This window comes from Dendrobium catenatum, unplaced genomic scaffold (assembly GCF_001605985.2).
Source record: "Dendrobium catenatum unplaced genomic scaffold, ASM160598v2 fragScaff_scaffold_133, whole genome shotgun sequence".
Taxonomy (NCBI): Eukaryota; Viridiplantae; Streptophyta; class Magnoliopsida; order Asparagales; family Orchidaceae; genus Dendrobium; species Dendrobium catenatum.
Window position 1 is genome coordinate 11,051,778 of NW_021318595.1, and position 25,070 is coordinate 11,076,847.

General features: G+C 35.9%; 1 protein-coding gene across 8 annotated transcripts in view; it reads right to left on the reverse strand.

Annotated features, from left to right (window-relative positions):
• LOC110111316 (UBP1-associated protein 2A) overlaps positions 1–25,070 on the reverse strand; it is a 36,611-nt gene that overhangs the window by 2,394 nt on the left and 9,147 nt on the right. For 2 of the 8 annotated variants that reach the window (XR_003702764.1, XM_028700064.1), the window contains exons 2-3: positions 9,456–9,528; positions 8,966–9,314 (exon numbers count right to left, since the gene is read on the reverse strand). The exons of 2 other annotated variants lie outside the window; for them this stretch is intronic. Coding sequence is in view for 3 of the 6 variants with exons in the window: in XM_028700064.1 (XP_028555897.1) it covers positions 9,492–9,528 (37 nt within the window). In the remaining 3 variants the exon portion in view is untranslated. Of the gene's footprint in view, positions 1–8,965; positions 9,315–9,455; positions 9,529–11,084; positions 11,378–25,070 lie in introns of those variants that run through there. 4 more of the 8 variants (XM_028700076.1, XM_020843126.2, XM_028700081.1 and 1 more) reach the window with 2 other exon arrangements.

Below are 25,070 nucleotides of genomic sequence, written 5' to 3' on the forward strand. Positions count from 1 at the left end.
TTCTTAAGTTTCATTGGGTACTATCGAAAGTTTGTGCGAGTTATGGCATGAAAGCATTAGCCACTGATGGAGCAGTTGAAGCAGGGCTGTTTCAATTCGAGGGAAGCGACGACACGAGTCTTCGAACAATTAAAGAGAGGCATGACCAGCGTGCCCGTCTTATCACTTCCTAACTTCAATAAACCATTTATGGTCGAGAAGGATGCACCAAGATACGGACTAGGGTAGTGCTCATGCAAGATCATCGGCCCATTGGTTACCTCAGTCAGGTGCTCACAATAGGGGTGAGGCTCAAGTCTGTATACAAGTGAGAGTTAATGGCGATTGTCTTAGCCATCCAAAAGTGAAAACCATATTGGTTGGGACAACACTTTATTGCCATGATAGACTAGAGGAGTTTAAAGTGTTTGCTAGAACATAGGATTGGGGCAAAGAAGCATTAGGGGTGGTTATCCAAGTTATTTGGATATGATTGTGAGGTTTAGTATCACCCAGGACCGGAGAACAAGGCCGCGAATGCATTATCGAGGAAGACAAAGGAGCCACAGTTGACAGCTCTATTAGTACCTATGCGCCGAGGGAAAACATGAACACAGGAGGTACTTATCAAGTGGAATGATAACATAGTACAAATCCACATAAGATTCACACGAGATTAGAAATCAGTTCTCATATTTCTACCTTGACGACAAGGTGCATTTTGTGTGTGTGTGTGGAGAGAGAGCATTCATACGGCAGGAGAAGTAGGAACAGCGGGAGTAGCATGAGCAACAGGAGGGTTGAGCAGCCTGAACCAACCCAACCGATTGGTTTAACAAGGCTGGGCAGAAGCAGGAGGGGAGCCAGGGGAAATTCGGCTAGCAATGTGGGGCCCAGGAGAGGCAATTACTTAAGGAAAATTCTAATTACAAATGTGCGAGAATTAATTAGGGAAATAAATCTTATTTGAATTCAAATCTAAAGGGAATAATTTAGGGAGAGCCCAGGGGAGTTAATATTCATTAAGGGGGAATTGTTTAGAAAAGTTTAAATTATAATTGGGAGGAAATTAATTAAGAAAAAAATTAATTTGAATTCAAATCTAATAGGAATTATTTGGGAGGAAATTAGGAGAGCCTATTTTAGGCTAACTATGGGGTGATTTTAGATTACGCTTGATTTTGTTGGAATTAGGCTTGCTTAGGTTGAGTGGGCTCTAGCCGATGGCTAGGAATTTGGGAGAGACGGATCTTCCTCTCCAATTGAAGATCCAACTATAAATTGTGTTTTTCTTTATAGTTTCTTCAATAAAAAAAGAATTCTTGTTTGTTCTTCCTATATTTCTTGTGTCATTTCCTAATTTTGCAGAAATTGCATCCACTTCATATCACATTTCTAGCACCATTGAAGAAATCATCATTCATATCTTCTTGTAAGTCAAATAGGGAACCTTAAATTTCATCATCAACAAATCATTAGTCGTCCACTAGCATATCATCACATAGAGATAGATTCTCATCATCATTCAAACCTTTCTATTTCAAGTTTATGTCCTTAAATCTTTAATTGTACATGATATACAGTAAAGAGTTCATCCTTAAATTGTCAAACATTTTCACCCTTTTATATGAACTTGATTGTATGCGCTCCAATTGCATTCACATCCCAATAAAAAGCATGCAAGTGCCCAAATTTTGATAGCAAAACATTGTAACTCATGAATGTCTTCACCAAACCAAATTTACTCAACTAAAGTAGGTAGAGAAAAAGTACAACGTGAACCAATAAGCATAAATATGAAGGGTACATTCTTGTTTCACTTGAGATAATGGAAATAAAAAAATTTAAGTGGAGAATATTTTGCAACTATATATTTTACCTATAGAAGTCCAAAGAAACATTTCCTACTCCTAACACAAGTTGCATATCAGCATTTGCCCCTTTTAGACGAGTCGATAAAAAGCCTATCCATGTAATGGTACACAATCTTGTCTTACATTTTTTTATTTATTCTTTGATTATTAAATTGAGGATTAAGGTAGTAGAATGTAGCAACGAATTATAATGAAGCTGTAGCTCCCCACTTATCCTCAATAATATAGCATATTTTCCTATAGCTTGCCTCATCTACTCCCAAGTTATTAGAACTCATCTCCTTCACTTCATCCAATGCATTTTATATAAAATCTATTGCAGGCTTCTTCTCTGCATCACCCATCCTTAACACTTAAACCATAAGCCTAGTTATTGTTATTGCAAATGATACACTTAACAAAAACATTTCATTCAAAAAAAAAAAATCTTGTGATATATTTTCCCTCACTTTTTCTAGCTCAAGCATAATTCAACCACTACAAAGGTTGTCTGACCTCCAACATGGTTAATAGTGTTAGGTAAACTATAGCAAGTTTGGCTGCAACAAGCCATAGGATTTCTTTGTTTGAGAACTTCCTCCTCAACAACAAAACTAAAAAACGATTGTATATAAATATGCTAACCTTCTTGACTTTATTTAGTACATCCTTGTATAGTGACACCTAACTACTCAAGAATGAGATCTATATTATATGCGGCACAAAGTGTCCAATATAGACCATTTCTCTTCTCCATCAATTTGACTCCAGCTGCGTTGTTATCTGTCATAATCTATACAAACAAATGCACTCTTATATCCCCTCAAACATTCTGTCTAACAATCTAAAATATATTCAGCATCCCTTCACCTTATCAGATGCTTCTATAGACTTCAAGAAAATAGTTTCGGTGGGGATTATTTATCAATTAATAAAACCCTTGTTCCTAATGCCATACCATCCATCACTTTAGCCTGACTCCAAGTCATCTTAATGTCTTCAATAGCTTTCTATATGTTGCTCAATTCCTTCTCGAAAACCCAAGTTCTTAAATCATACATAAACGAAGTTTATAAGCCTCGCCATAAGCTCGAACAAAACATATAATCTTGTAGTAGGAAGGGGAGATTACAATATTGAATGGAACGGTTTTCTTATAAAAAAAATCAACCATTCTCCAAACAAACACATTTGTGTTCCTCCTTAGCTGCCTTTGGGGACAACTTTTGCAAAACATAGGGCCTACCTCCCTTCCCATCATCCTCTAAATTGACAATATAATAATCCATTAGACCTCTTGCAACTCTATAGGATATTGGTGGCAAAGAGGATGATGAGTTCCGGCCAGTACACTCACTCTCACAGATATTGATGGCAAGTATGAGCTGACATCAACTCTATTCTTAAATTGTTGTTGCATCAGATACTTAAACGTCATCAACTCATTCATTAATGATCGGATCATTGTTTTAAATTGAGCGATATGAGGCTCACCCTAAGGCCTGCCTCAACACAATTCCATTGAAAAATGATTCGAGGCTTACGCCTCAAGTTTTTTTTTTTTAATGAGGTGTATGCCGCAGTTGAGATGAGGAGCACCATGCCTTCTGGTGTGAGGCATATGCATCACCCTATTTATATATATAGTTGATTAATACTTAACTAAAGCCCCGAATAAATCACACCATCATGCAACCCCGAGTCGCAGTCACTTCCTCTTAACTGCCTCAACCTATAACCCACCATCTCAGTCGTAGCTAACATCATTGGTTAGGGGTCACCTAGCAGCCACATACCACAACCACCTCCTATAAAAATTTTGTAGTACTACTCATATCTATATATTGATGACAAATATTTATGAAAGAAGATGACTCAAATAAATGAAAAATAAATAGATTGCGGGGCATTGGACTCCATAGGATGAGTTAAACAGAGAGAACAATTTCTTATAAAGACGAATCAAATAAAGACCTCCTTAGTGATGACAGAGTAGATTTCTAAGTTATTATCAACTATTTCAGTTTTTTTTTTAGAAATTAAATGTAGACGAGTAGGAAACTAGGAAATATAAAATTTGGAGTTGAATTTAATGTTATATGATATTTTTATATAATTTATATATTTTATGTTAATTTTCTCTTGTAATATATGGATTTTAATTCTATCTCACGTAATTTATCACTTCTCACTTTTCCGTCTTGTGTAATTTTTTGTTTTATATGTATGTCAATTTGTTACTTCATAGTTTAATAAAATGTTCATACTAAAAAGAAAAAAAAAAGTTTAACTACTTTAGGATAAACTCTTGATTTCAATCATATAAAAGTGCTTTCATGACAAAAACTTGAAGAAGTCTTTAAAGCATGTCAAAGATCTCTTACTTTGTAATAACATGCCATCAAATGATGAATGATTCATGAATGATGACAATGAAATTACACCATCTAATTTTTAACAATAAAATCTCAATGTTGATTTCTTTAATGACGATAAAAGCAAAGATATATATGTCGAACACAAGCTAACAAGACAGAAAAAAACATATCTATAAAAATTTTGGTATTTAAAGTAGTGACTATCAAAATAGTCATTGTTTTAACTTTAATTAACTTTTTATTTCCAAATGATTATTAGTGATTAAGAAATAATAAGATGAATAAGATCAAAGAAGAGGAAGTATATAGTACAAATATCGATACAACTCGAAATGAGGAAGATGAGAAAGCAATTGATTATAATGATGACACCTATGATATTTAAAATTATAATCTTAATGGTTGGTTAGTTTACTTCTTACCTTCTTATTTGGATGTTGAACAATATGAGTGGGGAATATAAATTTATTGAGTTACATATTTTGAATTGTTATGCTATTAATTCATACTTTTATATCTTATCTTCTTATGATGTTTTCATGACACTTTGATTTAGTGCAATTTGTGATTTAAGGAAAATTATATAATCCCTAAACAGCCCCTAATTCAAGTTTTCCCTCAAATACAAAGCTTAATTAGTGAGTAGGCCACACCACACTACCCCCAAACTCTCCCTAGTTTAGGCCCCCCTTAGCCCGCCCATGGAGCCCGCCATTTATAGCATTGAATCGGTCCTTGGGCCAGCTTAACATACCCCCCTCCCAAAGACTCACCTTGTCCTCAAGGTGAAATGGCGAAAATTGATGCTTCACCCTCTCATATGATTCCCAAGTAGCGTCGAAGTTGGGAAGTTCACTCCATTTAATAAGCACTTCTTTGTTCCCCTCTTTATTTGATCTCACCCCTTTTAACTCCAGTGGTTCTAAAACCACTTCCAATTCCTCTATCAAAGTTGCTGGTAAATCTGCACTAACTGCATGCTCCCAAAGAGCTCTCCTCAATTGTGACAATGGAAGATTGGGTCTATGATAGCGGATGGGGGTAACTTCAAACGGTACGCCACTGCTCCAATCTTGTCCAATATCTCGTAGGGGACAAAGTAACTCGGGGACAATTTATCGTTTCTCCTGTTGTTAATTGTCCTCTATATGTAAGGCTGTAGTTTTAAGAACACATTCTCCCTAACTTCAAATTGAATGTCACTCCTACATGCATACGTCTGCTTCTTCATGATCCGTTGTACCCTCAATAGATATTTCTTCAACTCCTCCAACACTCTATCCCATTCCTTCAAATATTACTCTACTGAGGAAACTGGTGTGCTTTCTTTCCCAAAGTGCACTAAGTGTGGGGGGTCCCTTCTATACAGTACCTTGAAAGAGGTCATCTGAGAAGTAGAGTGGTACGAGGTATTATACCAATATTCAGCCCATGCTAACCACTTGGTCATCATTCGTGGTGTTTCAGAAGCAAAGCATCTCAAGTAAGTCTCCAAAGCTTTTGTTGACTACCTCCATTTATTTGTCCGTCTGTGGGTGGTAAGCAGTGCTTCTCTTAAGAACTGTTACATGTAACATGAACAGCTCCCTCCAAAACTGGCTGAGAAACACCTTGTCTCGGTCAGAAACTATCGACTCTGAAATCCCATGCAATATAACCACCTCCCTGATGAATGTTGTTGCCACTGTCACTGCGATGTAGGGGTGTCGTAAGGGAATGAAATGTGCGTACTTACTTAGCCTATCCACCACCACCAAAATGATTGTGAATCCCTTCGATCGTGGTAGGCCACCTATAAATTTCATGGACACTTCCTCCCATACCTTGTTTGGAAGTGCTAAGGGTTGTAGTAACCCCCCTGGAGCCATAGCCATGTAATTGTTCCTCTTGCACACCTCACACCTCGCCAACATCTCCTCCAGATCCTTATGCTTCCCCTTCCAGTATAACTCAGCAGCTAGTCTCCTGTATGTCTTATGTACACCGGAATAGCCTCCAACTACGCTCCCATGGAACTCCTACAATAGGTGGGGACTATGGATGGAAGTTTGTGGCATCACAAACCTTCCTTGATGTAAGAGTCTCTCCCCCTCAAGTGAGTACCCTGGATGACTACTTGTATCTTTCATCAAATCCTCTTTAATCTTCCTCAACTCCTCATACTGCATACTCTCTTCTTTGATAGCCCCCCAATCTATCATCAATGGTACTGAAATTGCCATCTCCTAGAGCTCCCCAATAATCTTGATAAGCCATCAGTCGCCTTATTTTCCAAACCTGGCCTGTATTAGATCTCAAAATAATAGCCTAGCAGTTTGGACAAACACCTCTAATGCTCCTTAGTCACCATCATTTGTTCTAATAAGTATTTTAAGCTTCTCTGATATGTCATGACAATGAAATGTTGACCCGGCAAATAAGGGCACCACTTTTGAATAGTCAACACATAGGCCATCAGTTCCCTCTCACATACTGACTTCAGCCTAGCTCTGGCTAACGGTACTTGACTGTAGTAACTATAGATTTGTGATTTTGTATGAGTATGGCCCCCAACCCAGAACTGGATGCATTGGTCTCCACTACAAAAATCTAACTAAAATTTGAGAGAGCTAAAACTGGAACTATAGTAATGGCTTTCTTCAGTCTCTCAAAAGCATGGGCCGATGCCTCTCCCCACAAGAAGCTATCCTTTTTTAGTTGCTCGGTCAAGGGCCAAGCTATGGTACAGTATCCTCTCACAAATCTCCAATAGTAACCAATTAATCCTAGGAGAACCCTAAACTCCCTTAGGTTCCTAGGTAGAAGCCACTTCTGCATTGCCTCAATTTTAATTTGATCAGCCGCCACTCCCTCCTAGGATACCACATGCCCCAAGTAATCCATAGTAGCCTGTGCGAAACTGCACATTTTTAGGTTGGCCCTTAGCTAGATTTCCTAAAACCACCCTCAAGTGCTCCAGATGCTCCTCTTCAGTCTTGCTATACACCAGTATGCCATCAAAGAAAACCAAAACAAAGTTCTAGAGATACGGCTGGAACACCCTGTTCATTAAGGACTGAAAAGTAGCATGGGTGTTAGTAAGCCCAAACAACATCACTAGAAACTCGTAGTGCCCCTCGTGTGTCCTAAATTCGTCTTCTGATCATCTGCCTCCATTCTGATTTGATGATAACATGACTTCAAATCAAACTTGAAAAACACTACTACTATGTACAACTCATCCAAGAGCTCATCAATCATAGGAATAGGGAACTTATCTGATATTGTCCCCTTGTTCAAAGCTCTGTAATCCACATAAAACCTCCAGCTCCCATCCTTCTTATTGACCAGTAAGACTGAACTAGAGAAAGGACTCACACTTGGCCTGATGATCCCCGCCCCAAACATCTCAGGGATCAACTTTTCAATCTCATTCTTTTTAATATGGGGATAGCGGTACGGCCGAACATTGATCTATGACACCCCTTCCTTCAAGGTAATAGTATGGAGGTAGGCGCTAGGGAGGTTGAAAAACCTCACTAAACTTTTGTATGAGAGGCTGAACTGAAGTAGGAATGTCTCCCTCATCCTCCACTCTTACCCCTTCCAAGCGCTACAACTCCAAAAATCCTCCTCCCACCTCCTGTATGGTCCTGATCAGAGATTTAAGAGATACCCCAGCCATGGATAGCCCGACATTGCCCTGAATCACCATCCTCCTTCCCCTACCACCAGCTCCATCCTTGTGCTCCCCAATTGACCTTGGTATCCCCTAAGGTCTGTAGCCACTTCATCCTCATGATGACATCAGTGCTCCCCAACTCCGATGGGAGAAAGTCCTCCCTCACCTGGATCCCCTGAATAGTCAACATTACTCTCATAAATACTCCTCTACCTATCTCCACCTTTCACGTACCCATCATCACCCTGTAGCCCCCAGTATCCACTAATTTCACCTCTAATAGATAGACATGCTTTGATACAAATTTGATAGAAAAACAGCCAGTGATAATGCAGAAATTTGCTCAATTTCAAAAAAATTCAGCAAAACAGGGCAGATTTTTCAAGATTAGTATAGAAATAAGAGAAATAATCACTTCAATTCTAATAATAGAACAAGGAAACAATAAACCGATACAAGAATCAGCAATTCGAGAGAAAGATTCTACTCTCCAAACCTTTAGCCAAAGCCTAGAGCCCAAAAGCAAAACCTAGATCTCAAATTCAACTTCCAAATTCAAGATGACCTCACCCTAGCAAGAAAAAGGAAATTAAAACAAAAGAAAAACTACATAATCCCTACACAGCCCCTAATTCAATTTTTCCCTCCAATACAAAGCTTAATTAGTGCGTAGGCCCCACCACACTAGCTCTCTCTCTCTCTCTCTCTCTCTCTCTCTCCCTCCCTGGTTTCACCCCCCATTGACCCGCCTTTATAGCATTGAACTGGTCCAGGATGGACCGATTCAGTCAGCCTAACACTTATGCCTTGCCCATAGATAGAAAATGCCACAATAGCTAATTGCGCAATATTAAACGTTGATATAACCTTCTACAATCAATAGATTATTACATTGAGGCCAATCCCCAGATTCATTAACCTTAAGGTTTTTTCAATATCCTATCTTTTATTGTGTATTTGAAGTTCCTAAGTTAATATAACCATAAACTTTCCTACCCGCGCAACATGCACAAGTCACTTTGAAAACACATCAAAATATAAACAATGATTTAAACAACAAATTGTATAAAAACAATAAATTCAAAACAAAATAGGAATGGGAAAAACCAAAACATTAAAATTGTCAACAATGAGAATGTAAATACACCTCATTCAAATCATGGGAAGCAACATAAAGATCACATATCATTTAATACATAATTTTATAAAGAAAAGAAAAAACAACCAGACTAGCAAATTACAGAATAAAAAGAAAGGTGTATGACACCATAGAAATAAGAAGGGGAGTTCACAAAGTAGCAGAAGAAATTAAGAAATTTGGAAATTCCTCCAAGTTCCATGCATAACTCCTCCAAAAAAGAGGAAAAATGGAATTTTTCAGCATTTGGAGAGATATTCTTCAAGATTGTGCAAAAATATTCTTCATGCTTTGCATCAACGCATCTGCAAGCAAGTATCTCAACCATATCAAAAGACTAAATAAACCATATATTGATACTCAATCTGCAAAAATAATTGTAATATTCAATTTTATAGATATTTTTAAAATGAAAATCTGAAGGAAAAAATCACACAGTAACTTACACAGGACAAAAAGCGTGTGGGCAAAGCAACTGATTCTCAAAAATTATGACCACAAAAAGAACTTGGAGTAAAACTACCAATAAAAATCAAAATGGAAGTTAATAAAAACAACTACAACTTCAAAAATTAAAATAATATTGTAGGCTAAATAGATAACAAAAAACTATGGCTCAGGATCAAACTTCAATAAACTATAATAAAACAATATAATGTGAACGATAACATTGAGTTTTCCAAGGTTATTTACATAAAATATTAGTATATCAAAAAGAATGGAAATTGGTCAATATAAATGGTGATTAAAGGTGATTAGAATTACCTCAATTTTTTGGGTCGACTTGTGGTTCCTTCTTAATTCACTTTGTTCTCCAGCCACAAGCAGCATTAACTTTAGATTTGCAAGTCTATATCTACAAGAAGCCAAATTGCTTCTGATCTACCATTCCTCCCATATCTTTCAAATTGATTATGTCTACCAGCCAGACAAAGCTTATGTTCTTCTTTGTCTAGTTTCAACAGCCCTAAAATCAACCTGGCAACTCCCACCACCATTCTAATACCAATCATTTTACATTCTATCCTTCTTAATTGTACCATACATCCATTTTAATATTCTCATTTCTACCACATTTAATTTTCACTGATTTTTTGTGTCATGCAACATGTGAATCCACACAACATATTTGGTCCTGTCCTTACACCAATTTGCAAAACTTATCTTTAAACCTCTATGGCATTCTTTTTACCGTTTACTACTCGTGAAGAATTTCTCAATAAAAAACCCAGCTTTAATTCTAAAATTTACACTCTTTATACCATAATTTTCTGTACAATAAACAGAATATATATAAGCCTATCGAGCCTAAATCCTCCAATAAGTTTGATTAATCATTTAAAATTTATGATCAACTTAAACCACATGCCATGTCATCTGCAAACAATCTAACACTAATGAATCGTATTTTACAAATTTTGGAGTATCTCAACACTAACATAAAAAATACGGAATTTTGATTGACCGTTGATATAAACTTATTATGATTAGTAAAACTTTGATCATTCCACTACCACTATTATTGGTCATTGATACATCAACAAATCTTTAACAACTTCAGCACGCATTTTATACACATTTCGATTTATAAGCAATAAACAGATCATATGCTAAAAGATCCTTCTCATGGTTCTTTATTACATTCCCATAATTCTCTATCGCATTTTGATAGGAAGTGGATGCAATTTCAGCAAAATCAGATAAAGGTACAAGAAATTTAGGAAGAACACTCAAGAACACTTTTTTATTGAAAGAACTATGAAGAAAAATACAAGATACCATTGGATCTTCAATTAGAGATGAAGATCCGGCTCACCCAATTCCCTAGCCGTTGGCTAGAGCCTCACAACTTAAACAAGATTAAATTCAGCAAAATCCAGAATGAAAAATTAAACCCTAGGGTAAACCACCTACATAAAGCATACAATAATAAGGCAAATCCCAAAACAGCCCCCATCTCTCTTTGAATTATCCCATTGGGCCTTACCCCAAAGAGGGCAGGTGTCACGACCCGGCCCGACTAGTCCGAATTAACAGGGCAATAACAGAAAGTCGTACGGAAAACACATATAACATAAAAATCAGAACAATTTCATCCAGTTTTAATAAAAGGACATAAACTTAATCATCATCCATACAAAGTAAGAAAGAGCCACAAAAACATCAAACTGAAAGTTTTCCAATAATTTCTTCTAAACTACAACCACTAAAAAAATAGACATAAACATAAACATAAACTCTAATAGACTACTCATTACAATCCACTGACTCATACACATAACAGAAAACATAAAACATTTCTTCTTGAGGCCCTCTACGACGGTTGGTGTACTGTAGTTTCGTTCCCATCACTTCCCAGATGGTTCTCCTGAAAAAGAATCCCACAACCAAGAGTGAGCTTACTCGCTCAGCAAATAATTCATATTTTTCATAAAAATTTACATAAAACCAAAATAAAATATTTTTTCCATATGAAAACTTTAAACGACGATCAATATTACATAATTTCAAAACTATTTCTGCATAAGAAGCATTTTCATATTCTTTCCTCAAACATAAACTTTCATTTTGCATAGAAAACATATATGAATCATAATATGCGTAATATTTACTATACCACCCGTCTCAGAGGTGTACATAGAGTTTATACTAATCAGATACACATTTTCATTTACTTGGTCATTCATTTACCATTAGCTTTGATGAGTCTCCTTTACCAAATGGCTCTGACGAACCCCTTTACCATTTGGACACTCCGCATCAACATGCACAGTTTAATATCTATTTTTCAGTCAACCATATACTTAATGAAAAATAATGATGATCCATAAATCATTTGCTTAAAACATAAAAATCACAAATTAAACAATAACATGAAAAGTTTACTAACATCTTGAAATAAAGAGATTCTACTAACATGATGTTGCAAAATAAGAATTCATAAACCATTTGAACGTTAAAACTTTAAACATTTGCAATTAAATAAAAATAGCTAAACAATATATGAAATTTTTATGATAGATATGAGTACCGACCTTAATACAAGCACAGCACATCATTAAAGTGTCGCTTTGACACGCTTCGCTTCCCTTAATGATCATAGCCTAACAATTATATATAAAGAAGTGTCAATCTATAATTCTTCCTTAAAGTTTTAATCAAATTTCAAATTGTCTAAACTCTTAGCTTCTCGTTATTTGTTCCTTACAACACTTATTGATATTAACATAATGTAATTTAAATTTTCGAATTTATTAAAATTCCTAATTTTTAGAAACCCTAAAACATCAATTTCATCAAATCAATATGCCAAAATTTTTTCTAAACCTATTTTAATAATTACCTTAATTATTTTCGAATTTATTTAATTTAGAAAATTATGAAAAATGCAAATTCTTAAGAAAATTCAAAATTTTGATTTAAAAACATTCCTAATACCCATTAAAATCATTTTTGCAAAAGTGTCTTAAGAAATTTCAATTTTAGGCAAAAACCCTAATTTTCAAATCTCAAAATAATTTAGAGAAAATTCATTTTCCCTGTCAAAACATCTCCCTAAACCTTCCCTATTGATTTTGTAAAGAAATTTTGAAAGAAAAATCATTTTTTGGAAAAACCTCCTTTCCAAATATCTTGAGAATGAGAGAGGAAATGGTTAAATTAAACATACCTTCTTCTTCCCCTTAGTCTCCTCTACGACTTCCTTAAATTTCCTCGCTGAAAAATCGTCGTCGAAGCCGCCGTCGCCCTTGTCCCGTGCACCCTTCTTTCGCTCGGTCTGTCCGCTCCCTCTCTGTTTGGCTGAATGAAAGATGAGGGTAGGGGGTTCGGTTTTCATTATTTAGGAAGATAGGTATTGCCAAAAGACTGCTATGCTATCACTTAAAACATTTCATCTTTAAAAACAATTAGGGATAGTTTGGGTATTTTTAAACTTCTAAAAATTTTATATCCAAAATTTAACAAGATTAACTATAGGTTTGATACCAAATCGTTCAAAATTTTGCGTAGATTTTATAAAAATATTTCCGTCGAAATCCGTTAACTTTGAATTTTTCACTTAAATCTCGTTGCAACGCATCAAAATGCGTGCGAAGCCCTACGATCATTATTTTCAGGTTTAACGACAGGATCTTAATGCAGGTGGGAATTCTGTCTACTATAAACCATCACCAATCCAAGAGGGACCCGCTTGACCGGTTCAAGAGGGACCAATCTATCAATACCCCCCTCCCAAAGAACAAACTTGTTCTCAAGGTGAAAAGATAGAAATTGTTGCTTCATCCTCTCATACAACTCCCATGTGGCGTCATAGTCGGATGGGTTCTTCCATTTTATTAGCATTTCCCTCATCCCTCCCTCTCCTTGTCGTACCCCTTTTACCTCCAATGGTTCCCATAACACCTCCAACTCTTGTCGTCACGAGTAACTCTGAACTGGATGCCTTGGGGTGTCAATTTATGAAACGACCAGAAAACCCAACCCAAACTCAGCCAGAAAAATCTAATTTCGGTCGACCCTCAGGTTTGGGTTTTGATTTCCAATCCGTTTGAAAAAACGGGTCAGGACTGGGTCACCCCGCCAACCCAGAAAAGGCTATGTCAAACTATTTCTCCATGATTTGTTGAGCCCTCAACAAACGCCTTTTTTAATTCAGCCAACACCCTATCCCTCTCCTTCAAGTATTGTTCAACTGATAAAATTGGGGTGCTTACATATAACAGTTTGAAAGGAGTCATCCAAGAAGCCGAATGATATGAAATATTGTACCAGTACTCCGCCCATACCAACCACTTGGCCCACAACCAAGGTGCCTCCGTATGTCTGCCAGTCTGTCTGGGGGTCGTAAACAATGCTCCTCTTCAATATTGTCACATGCATCCTGAACAACTCCCTCCAAAAATTACTGAGGAATATCTTATCTCGGTTGAACACTATAGATTCTGGTATCTCATGCAATCTGACCACCTCTCTGATAAATGTCGCTGCCACTTTCACTGTCATGTACAAATGTCATAGGGGAATAAAATGAGCATTCTTGCTCAATCTGTCAAATACTACCAAAATCATTATAAACCCCTCAGACCTGGGTAGCCCATCTACAAAATCAATAGTGACTTGCTCCCATAATCTATCTGAAAGAGCTAGATGTTACAACAACTCTCCCGGAGCCATGACCATGTATTTGCTCCTTTGGGACACCTCCCATCTAGCCACCATCTCCTCCACATCCTTATGCATCCCCTTCCAATACAACTCCACTATCAAATTCTTGTACATCTTCTACACCTTTGAATGACCCTCGACAGCACTCCCGTGGAACTCCAGCAGAGGGTGAGTGATGCAATCAAAAAGATCGTAAAATTACATACAAACTAGGACATCCTTCCAAAATACCACACTTTGACAAAATACAACAATTAAACGAAACATAACTTAACTTTTATAATAGAAAGACGACGCATACAAACTTAGAACATAGAAACACCTAAAATTGCTTTTACATCGCTTGAGAAGAAAAATAAAAGTGGTGTGGAACTTGCGGAGAGAAGAAAGAGATAAGAAGCCCGAGACGAAATCGAAGAGAGGACAAGCTCGCAAAATTACATACAAACTAGGATCCCCAAGATGACATCAATGCTCCCTAACTTCAATGAAAGGAAGTCCACCCTCACCTGGACCACTTGTATATTCAGAACCACCCCTATATACACTCCTATGCTTGCCTCCACTTTCCCTATGCCCATCATCACCCCGTAGCACCCTATGTCCACCAACTTATCCCCCAATTAATCCACGATCTAGTTGGAAATGAAATTGTGGGTAGCCCCACTATCTATCAGCACCACTACCTCCTTATCTGCTATCTCCCTTTCACTTTCATTATGTGATTTGGAGTGAATCTCACCACTGAGTTCAAGGAGACCTCTATCACGTCTAAATGCAGCTCTTCCTCCACCACTGCTTCATTCCCACCTCCCTCAGATTCCTCGTCATCACATAGAGAACCTGAAGAGTTTGGTCCTTACATCAATGCTCCAGCGTATACCTCTCATCACATCTAAAACATAGCCCATATCGCCCTCTTCTCTTGTAACTCCATCATAGTGAGCTTCTTGAAGTTTCCCCCAATTCCCTCTCATGCAGTCTTCTCCTTCGAGGTCTCCCAAAGAATACCAGATGTAAGCCCTTTGGGTGTCAAAAAGATGGAGCTCATCCTGTACGAACCTCCTGAACTATTGCCTCTAGCCTCTCTCTCCAGATTTTTTTGATCCTCCACTAATTAGGCTAGCTCCATAGCCTCACGAGACATCATCACTCAAATTGCTGCCCAAATATTTAGTTTGAGCCCTTTCATAAAGTTACCCTCCACTACCGTCTTCAAAAGACGATCCAGTCAGCTAGCAAGGTGCTCAAACCTCTCACAGTACTCCATTATTCCCTCTTGAGTTAAAGAGAAGAACTGCTCATAGAAGTCTCATCCACTATTGGTTCACAAAAGTTCTAACAGGATGTCCACAAACTCCCTCCAACTCCGTATGGGTCGCCTCATATCTCTCCACTGGTACAATGACAATGCTTTCCCTTTCAAGCACAGGTCGGTTGCCGTCAATCTCTCCTCCTCCGTTAAACCATTAACGGCAAAATACATTTCCACCCTATAGATCTACTCATGTGCATCCTCTCCCTCAAAAATAAATATCTTCAGCTTCCTCACCCTCAGATCTCCTTCATTCCTCATGTTTCCTCCATAACCTCCCATTCCCCAAGGGGGTGGCCCACTAAGTGTGCCCATCATCCCTTCTAAGCTCGTACTTAAACCCTTTGTTAAAATCCCTCCTCATTCAAAATCACCTGATGTAGGCAAAACTTGCTTATTGGTGTTCCCCATGCTGATTTTTAATTCCCAAAAGCTGCTCCTTTGGTTTGCTAGCTTTCTTTGATTTTTGGGCATTTGTTGTTGGGCTAAAATTTTCCTATAAGGCTTGGCCCATTTTTCCCTTGGCTGCTTTGTGTTTTTCGGCTAATGGATTTTGGGCTAGCTGTTGATTTTCTGGTTGTTTGGTTCCTAGGCTGGTCGTGCCTCTCTCTTGGATATTTTCCATGTTTAGGCTGGTTGTTCGGATCCTGAGCTAGCTAATGGTTTTCTGACTGTTTTGTTCCTGGATTGGTTGTGCCTCTCTCTTGGGTATTTCCCATGTTTTACTGCTCCCATTGGTGCTTGGGCGACACCTTTTGGGGGGTTGTTTGGATTCCTTTTCTCTATTTATAGGGGGCTGATTGATGTTATAAAAAGAGTGAATTAGTGATGAAAATTTTTGGAGCATAAAACCTGCGGGTTTGTAATAGCTTGCGGAGCTATTGTCGTCTACCTCCCTCTCTTCTTATAATTTGTCTCGGTTTCCATTCTCTTTCTTCTCTCCACGGTATCTCTTCCAATTGTATCATTCTTCTATAAACTAAATTAATATAAGTTGTTTTACAAGTTGAAAGTAATGTTGTATTTTTGTATTTGAAGTTGTTTTGTGCATGTTTAAGCTATATTGTAAGGAGTCTTATTTTTTGATAATATTGTAGTGTCTTGAGTTTGCAACCTTAGCATCTTATTTTGTCATTTTTTTATTGCATCATCAGCACACAACCGGTCATAATCATCCTCTCTTCTTTCAAATTCAACATCCCTTCACTCAAAGCCCCAGCCCCTCACGTCTCTCTCACTACTTTTTATCCATCTTTTATAGACTAAAATTGATATTAAGTATAAACTTCAAAAGAAGACTAATGTTAATTATGATTTTATGATGTTTTACAATGGTAAGTTTATTCAATGATGATTTCAATATTTTGATTTATTACAATTATTGTATTTTAACTGTTAATTAATTACAAAGCTTATTGAAACTCATAACCTACCAGCATCTTTTTTTACTAGCTGTTCTTATAGGACAAGGAAAAAAGATAGTTGCAAATTAATTTGCAAGTTATTTCATATTTTATATATTTATCTTTGTTTGTGAAATCAACATTTGAGGTATGTAAACAATTCAGTGATTTATTACTTCGGAATTGTGTTAGTGGCTCTGTAAGTATTATTTTGATGATACTTTAAGTTATTAGATGCTTCCGTTGATATAATGGAAATATTAGTGGATATTTTATATCACTTTCCAAATAAATGAAAATTATCAGATGAAAAATAATGAAAATGTTATGTTTATGCTTGTTACACTCTACAGTACTGTTAAAGGGTATTGTGACATGTTACAAAAGTACATTATAATGTTATACCTTTTACGAAAATGTTTCATGCCCACTCTACAAATGTAAGAGTTTTACAACATGAAGTTTGGAGTCTGATCCCAAAAACTCTATTTCACCGGACACATGGGATAGCAATTGAAAACCTGAAATTTGATAGTCATAGACGTCGCACACATTTCGATGCGTTACGACGAGATTTAAGTGAAAAATTCAAGTTAACGAATTTCGACGAAAATAATTTTATAAAATTCTACACAAAATTCTAAACGATTTGATATATAAAACTTATAGCTAATTTCGCTTAATTTTAAAATTAAAAATTTTAGAAGTTTAAAAATATCTAAACTACCCATAATATTTTCTTAAGCTGAAATATTTTAAATGAGGGCATAACGGTCTTTTGGAAATCCCTATCTCACTAAGTAGAGAAAACCGAACCCCACCCCCTCACATTTCATTCAGCCGAAACCAAGAGGGAGCGGACGAACAGGTGAGGCGCACGAGGCAAGGGCTCCGGCATCTCCGGCGACAATTTTCGGACGAGAAAATTTGAGGAAATCTTAGAGGAGAATAAGGGAAAGAAGAATGTATGATTACTTTAAGCATTTCTCCTCTCTTTCTCAAGATTTTTTGAAAGGAAAATTTTTGGGTTTTTCCAAAAACATTTGTTTCTTCTAAAATTTATTTACGAAATCAATAGGGAAGATTGAGGGTGATGTTTTAACGGTAGAAACGAAATTTACTAAAATTATTTTGAGTTTTGAAAATTAGGGTTTTTCCTGATTTATGATTTTTAAACAAACTGCTTTATAATTTTTATTTCTTATGATAGTATAAGTGTTTTAATGATGAAAATTTAGGTTTTTAGTAAAATTTTTATTTTTCATAATTTTCTAATTAAATAAATCAAAAAATGATTATGGTGATTATTAAAATAGATTTAGGGAGAGTTTTAGCATATTGATTTAATGAAATTGATTATTTATGATTTCCAAAAATTAGGGATTTTAATAAATCCTTATTTTTATTTTGTTAAATTATTTAAATTTTATTAAGTGTCGTAAGGAACAACTGATGAGAAGCGAAGAGTTTAGACATTTTTGGAAATGATTAAAACCATAAGGAATATTTATAGTTGACACTTCTTTATATGTGATTTTTATGTTGTGATTTTTAAGGTGAGAGCGACGCATGTCAAAGAGATACTATACGGAATTTCTGTTCTTGTGTTAAGGTAGGTTCTCATATCTATCATAAAAATTTCATGTACTACTTTGCTTTCTTTTTATTCAATTACAGATGTTTAAAGTTTTTAAAGTTTATATGGTTTATGAATTTTATGAATTCTATTTTGCAAATGGCATGTTAGTATAATCTTTTTTTGCAATAGATTAGTAAACTTACATGTTATTCGTGATTTTCATATTTTGAGCTAATGATTTATGAATCACGATTATTTTTTATTAAGCATATGATTAACTGAACATAGACTATAAGTTTATAATAGGAAATTGTGTATGTTGATGCAGAGTGCCCAAATGATAAAGGAGCTCAACAGAGCCAAATGGTAAAGGGGCGGCTCATCAGAGCCAATGGTAAAAAAATTGTCAAATAAAAAAAAATGTACCTGATCATTACAAACTCTATGAGCACCTCCGAGATGGGTGATTATAATAAATATTATGCATAATTAAGGTTCACATATGTTTTCTAAGAACATGAAAGGTTTATGATTGAAGAAAGATTATAAGAATGTTTCTTATACATAAAGGTTTTGAAATTATGCAATATTAACCGTCATTTAAAATTTTCATATGAAAAAAATGTTTTATTATGATTTTATGTAAATTTTTGTGAGAAACATGAATTACCTGCTAAGCGAGTAAGCTCACCCCTGGTAGTGGGATTCTTTTTCAGGAGAACCATCTAATAAGAAGTGATGGCAACGAGACGACAGTACACCAACCGTCGTAGAGTGCCTTAGGAAAAAAGGTTTTATATTTTTGTTATGCATATGAGTCAGTGGATTGTAATGAGGAGTCTATTGGAGTTATGATTATTTTTAATGTTTATGTTTTTAGTCACAGCGGAGGGAGGGGGCAAGGGGGGCACGTGCCCCCCTAAAAAAATTTTATTTCACTTACACCCAAGCTAATAAGAATTATAACTCTAATTACTTTGGAGATAGAATCTTATCAAGCTTCCAGCTCCCAAGCTAATAGAAATGTAAGACAACAAATGTGACATTAGTTTATTGGGCTCATATATAAATATTAATTAGATATGAATATATTAATATATTTTTAAGCCAATAAAAATTATGATTAATGAAAAAGTTTGGTCCATCTCATAATTTGTAATATAAAAATTTATTTAATTTTATTTAATAATTTGCTAACATTATTTATATATATAAGTCATTTAACTGTGCGGTCACCGAGCGGCATCCAGAGGCGAATCAACACGCGTCACGTCACATTTTTGTTGTGCTTCGTGACTGTATACCGAGTGACGTGATGCATGCCCAAACCAAAAAAGTAATCTTGGTTCCCACCTTTAGGCCTTATGTAGATGCATTTATTTCATTTTCTACCCTAGCTACAGCGGAGAGAGCAAAGATGATGCTTTTAGTTGCTCTAGTATTAGCAAAGAAATTATAAGATTAATATGAGGATTTTTTGTCTTCACGTGCAATAGGTTCTCTCATTGTGCCCCCCTATGAAAAGCTTCTAACTCCGCCACTGTTTTTAGTGGTTGTTGTTTAAAAATATTATTGGAAAACTTTTATGTTGATGGTTTAGTGGCTCTTTCATAAGTTGTTTGGATAACATTTAAGTTTATGCCTTTTATGTTATGAAATGTTATCTTTTATTTGTTTTATGTGTTTTTTCCGTACAACTGTCTGTTCCCGACCCGTTAATTCGGGCTAGCCGAGCCGGGTCGTGACAAACAAACAACCATAAATCATTAAAACCTATTGCCAGATAACTCGGTGTAAGGATATATAGGACCTTATTAAGTCAAAAGAAACGCATAAAATTTCTCTAAAGTAGACATATGATAAAAAATATTTCATAAACACCATTAAACAATATGAAAAAATTGCTAATCAGTACAATCAAAACATATTAATTCTGCAAGAATTGAATAGCTTTCCAAATTCAAAATGAGATGAAATTTAACCATACATTTTATTAATGATATGACAGACAGACGCATACAATTTTGTTCAGCACAAAACTAGATACAAACTTAGACCCATCCAGGGAGCAAGAGAAATCTTTCAAGCCATAGTTGGCAGGGCTCGAATCCTAGATATAAGCTTTGATTAGTAAGCAAGCTATATTACACTAAATGGCTTTTGGGATGTGTGACACGCGTAATAGGACTATAAAATATAGTGAATAAGAATTAAATAAGGAGATAGGAGAGCAATTATTAGAAAAGAAGAACTTTAGAAATAATTCTATGTGCAAAGAAACAACAATCCACCATTCCTAAACCAAGATATTTTAATTACTTAGAAACCTAAGAGAGGGACTAGAAAACCTATTAGCATCAAAGAACAGATTTTGAAACATAATTTAGACTTAGTATACAAAGAACCATATAATCCAACATTCACAAAACACAAATTTAATATCATAAAATCCTAAATCAGTAATTCAAAAGTGGGTAGGCTTCCAAAGAATCCAACCTACTACACATTGGGCATTATTTTGGGGCCGGCAACAGCCATCTACCATCCCTGTAAGACCCAAACAGATAATCAAGTGAGTATTAAATACTACATAGAATTTAAATTAATTAGTAAATAACTGTTAAATAGATAAGTTTAATATTTATTGTTGTCCTACCAAGAAGCAGCATCCCATGAATTTTCGCAACTGCTCCTAAAGAGGGCAGGTACCCTAAACAAGGTCCATGCAAGAAGGCTGGAAAAATAAAGCAGAGAGAGAGGATGGGGGAGGGAACTTGTCTTTTCTTTTTTTCTTTTTTTTTTTCTTTTTTTTTTTTTTTTTTTTTTTTTTTTTTTTTTTTTTTTTTTTTTTTTTTTGCACACAACATGCTGAGGTGAAAAATTGATGTCATGTGGAAGATCTATAGAAATAATCTCATCCGCATACATGATAAGGTTGTTTTCATGTATAATATTCAAAGGCGATAGTTGACAAGGTCCCGCTAATAACACCACAAAACTTGGTGAAAAAAAAAAAGAGAAAAAATTGTTTAAGCCCGATGATTCATAATCCATTTCTCACCTTCTTCTCTTTTGCTCCACTAAGATTTATGATGAGTAGAAAGATAAGACAACTACAGTTAAACATTATAAATGAACAGATTGAGCTCAATCTAGTATATCAAAAAGAACCAAGAACCAGCCTTTAGTCAATACTAACTTCATAATTTCTAATCAATAATTCAAGAGTTAAATTTACAAGTTAATAAATTAAGAAATAAATGCTAAAAAGGAGCGCCGCAAAACAGCAAAAACCAGAAACTAAAGCAAAAAATATATTGAAGTATCAAACTCAAGCAAAAACCACTCATCTTAACACAAACTACATCTTGTCCCTTCTCAAACTTGACAGTCAACAAGTTCCAGTATTTCAATCTCAAGTATTGCTAACCCTAGATCACGCGCAAGAAAAAAGAGGGGGTCGATTGCCCATGTCATATTATCTATTAATATTTTCTAAGCTTAAAACAAAAGTAAAAAACATTAAACAATCTGAAACCATCACTTTCATATTTGGGCTTTCTTTTCGATCAAGTTTCAATATACCTATATTGTATTAATTGCTAAACTCCAACAAGCTGCATTACATTAGTGTTTCAAAAGAATAGTCAGCTTAACTTCTACCATACAAGAAACGACAGATTAGAAATTGATTTGCAAAAGTTTCTTTCTATACCGACAATTTTTTTGTGCAGAAATAGAATAATACCAGAAACCCGCAGACAATCTGAAACCATCACTTTCATATTTGGGCTTTCTTTTCGATCAAGTTCCAATATGTCTGTACTATATTAATTGCTAACCTCCAACAAACTACATAATCATCAGTATTTCAAGAGAACAAACAGCTTAACTTCTACCTTACAGGAAATGTCAGATTAGAAATTAATTTGCAAAAGTTTCTTTACATACTGAAGATTTTTTGTGCAGAAATTGAATAATACCAAACATACGTAGAAACTGACTTTTCCAATGAAAACCTTAAAATAGCCTCGATCCCATATTGTTAAAGATATATGCTCATTGAGTTCAAGATTATTCCACCAAATACAATATTAAGCACAAGGTATTCATTTCTCAATTCACCATCGCTTGATGTGCAACATTCAATATATAAAAATGACCAAACTAAGCATTAACAAAACATAACCCTCCTTCAATGGCGTCAAATGCACTTTTATCGCATTGGAAAAACATAGTAAGTTCAAATTCTTGCTAAACCATTGTGATAGAATGGCAAGTGCTAGGGTGAGGCTGATGATGAAAATGTCGATAACTTTAAAATTTAGCAAACAAAAGTTTGCGGTTTATTGCAATGGTGATGGGGACATCGACAAGAGATTTCGACACGTTTATCAGAGACGACACAGGAGATCGATGCCATGATGGAGAGTCTTTACTTTTGATGCTTATTTGTATTAGCATTTTATGTATTACGCATTTCTATTTATGTTTTTCCGTTTTTGCCCTTATGGGTAGTTGGTCGCTATTGTAGCCCAAGGGGCATTTTAGTCTTTTGTATTAGTTGTCATTTGGAAGCCTATATATATGGCTCTCTTATCTTGTATGAGGAAATATTAGTGATGAATGAAAATTTGATCCTCTTGTTCTCTTTATGAGTCCAAACTTCCCTAGGTCTCTTTGTGAGTTCTTGAGGAGAGAGTCTTAGATCTCTTTGTGAGTTCTAGTGGCTGAAGGAGTACTGTTAGTGATTCTTAATCCTCTTACCTTCCTCTTCCAATCACTTCATCTTCCCCCTCAAGAGAAGACCCCATTAAACCCTTGGCCTTCAGAACCTGACCCCATCACCCCTTTGAGGCCGTCCTTTGGAGCTCCAGCCGCCGCCAGCTCTCCCACCTCCGGCCGGCCACGTTGCCACCAGCCTCCCACCATACACCCACCACCCCTCTCTCCACCAAATTTGAAATTTGAATTTCAAATTTCAAATTCTTTCCTAATTAGGAAAGTTTTTATGTGAGATTCAAATTTTAAATTAAATCAAATTGGATCTCATAAGTTTTCTTTCCTATTCATCCCCACTTATTTGGAAACTTCACCCTCATCCTCCCTAATTCCCTCCCCTCGATGCCGCCGGCCACTAATGGGCCTCCCCATTTAATGCACAATTAACCCTCCCCTTTATTTGGAATCCAAATTGGATTTCAAATATTTTCCCTCCTAATTCTCTAAAACTGAAATTAACTTCAGTTTTTAGAAGAAATCTCAATCACCCCCTCTCTCTATACCGCCGGCCTCCCCTCCCTTGGCTCCCCAACTTTAATTCCCCATTAAGGCATTAATTGTATTCAATTTGAAGTCAAATTTCAAATTGTTTCCCTCCCAAATTAATCTAAATCTGAGAATAATTTCAGATTTAGAGTTAATTCCATCCACCCCAACCAAATCTAGCCTCCACCAAGAAACCTAGCTTCTCCCCTCCTCTCCAAACCGGCCACCCCCTCTCCTCTCTTGGGTTTCTTCGTGATCTCTCGCATACGCATAAAATACGTATGGCGGATCCCGAAGTTCATAGCGGATTCGTACTCGATGCCGACTGAGACATCCACGTCACTCGATCACCATTCTTCGACGTCGTGTTTGATTTTGACGACACCGTTGAAGATTACATGAGCCGGATCCTTCCCCATCTCGTGGACATCCTTGACGATTAATTCTCAGACTATGAGTGGACCATCAACGGTCATCCTCCCGTGCCACCTCCACCTCCGACTACCTTCCCAACAACGACGCTCCCAGCTCTTCTGTCCTAGTGGCTACCTCATTTCTAGCATGGACGATCTTCCTCCGCTCAGCCTAGATTCGTAGGAAAGAGAGTGGAGCTTCAAGGTGAACAAACTCCTTATTAACTTTTGGATTTGTATGTTGAGCTCTTACATTACTTCGCCTTTGTGTTGGATTAAATTGTCTTGGTTAATTTTCATACAAAGATGTCCTTGGAGTATCAAAGATGTCCTTGGAGTATCAAAAGGAAAAGCTCCTAATAGTAAAAATAGTTAGTGGTGGAATCCTAATGTGCAAGAAAAAATTAAAAATAAAAAGATTTGTTATAAAAATTGGTTTAATTTTAAAAATTCTGATAATTGGGAAATATATAAAGTGGCTCGTAAGGATGCTAAGAAAGCAATATGTGATGCAAAGGCATTAGCTTTTAGTGATTTATATAATAGATTAGATACTAAAGATGGAGAAAGATATATGTATAAGTTAGCCAAACAAAGAGATAGGAGTAGTAAGGATTTAGTTCAAGTAAAGTGTATTAAAGATGAAGATAAAAAAATACTTTTCTTAGAAGATGATATTCAACAAAGATGGATGAGATATTTTGCTAAACTTTTTAATGAAGATTGTGAAAATAAAATTGACTATAGTGACTTTAGCACCCTAAATGAAAATAAAGATTTATGTTTTTATCGGCGTATTAGTAAAACTGAAGTTAGAGAGGCTTTAAAGAAAATGAAGGGTAAAAAAGCTGTTGGACCTGATGATATTCCAATACAGGTGTGGAAATGCTTAGGAGATGAAGGAATTTCATGGATTA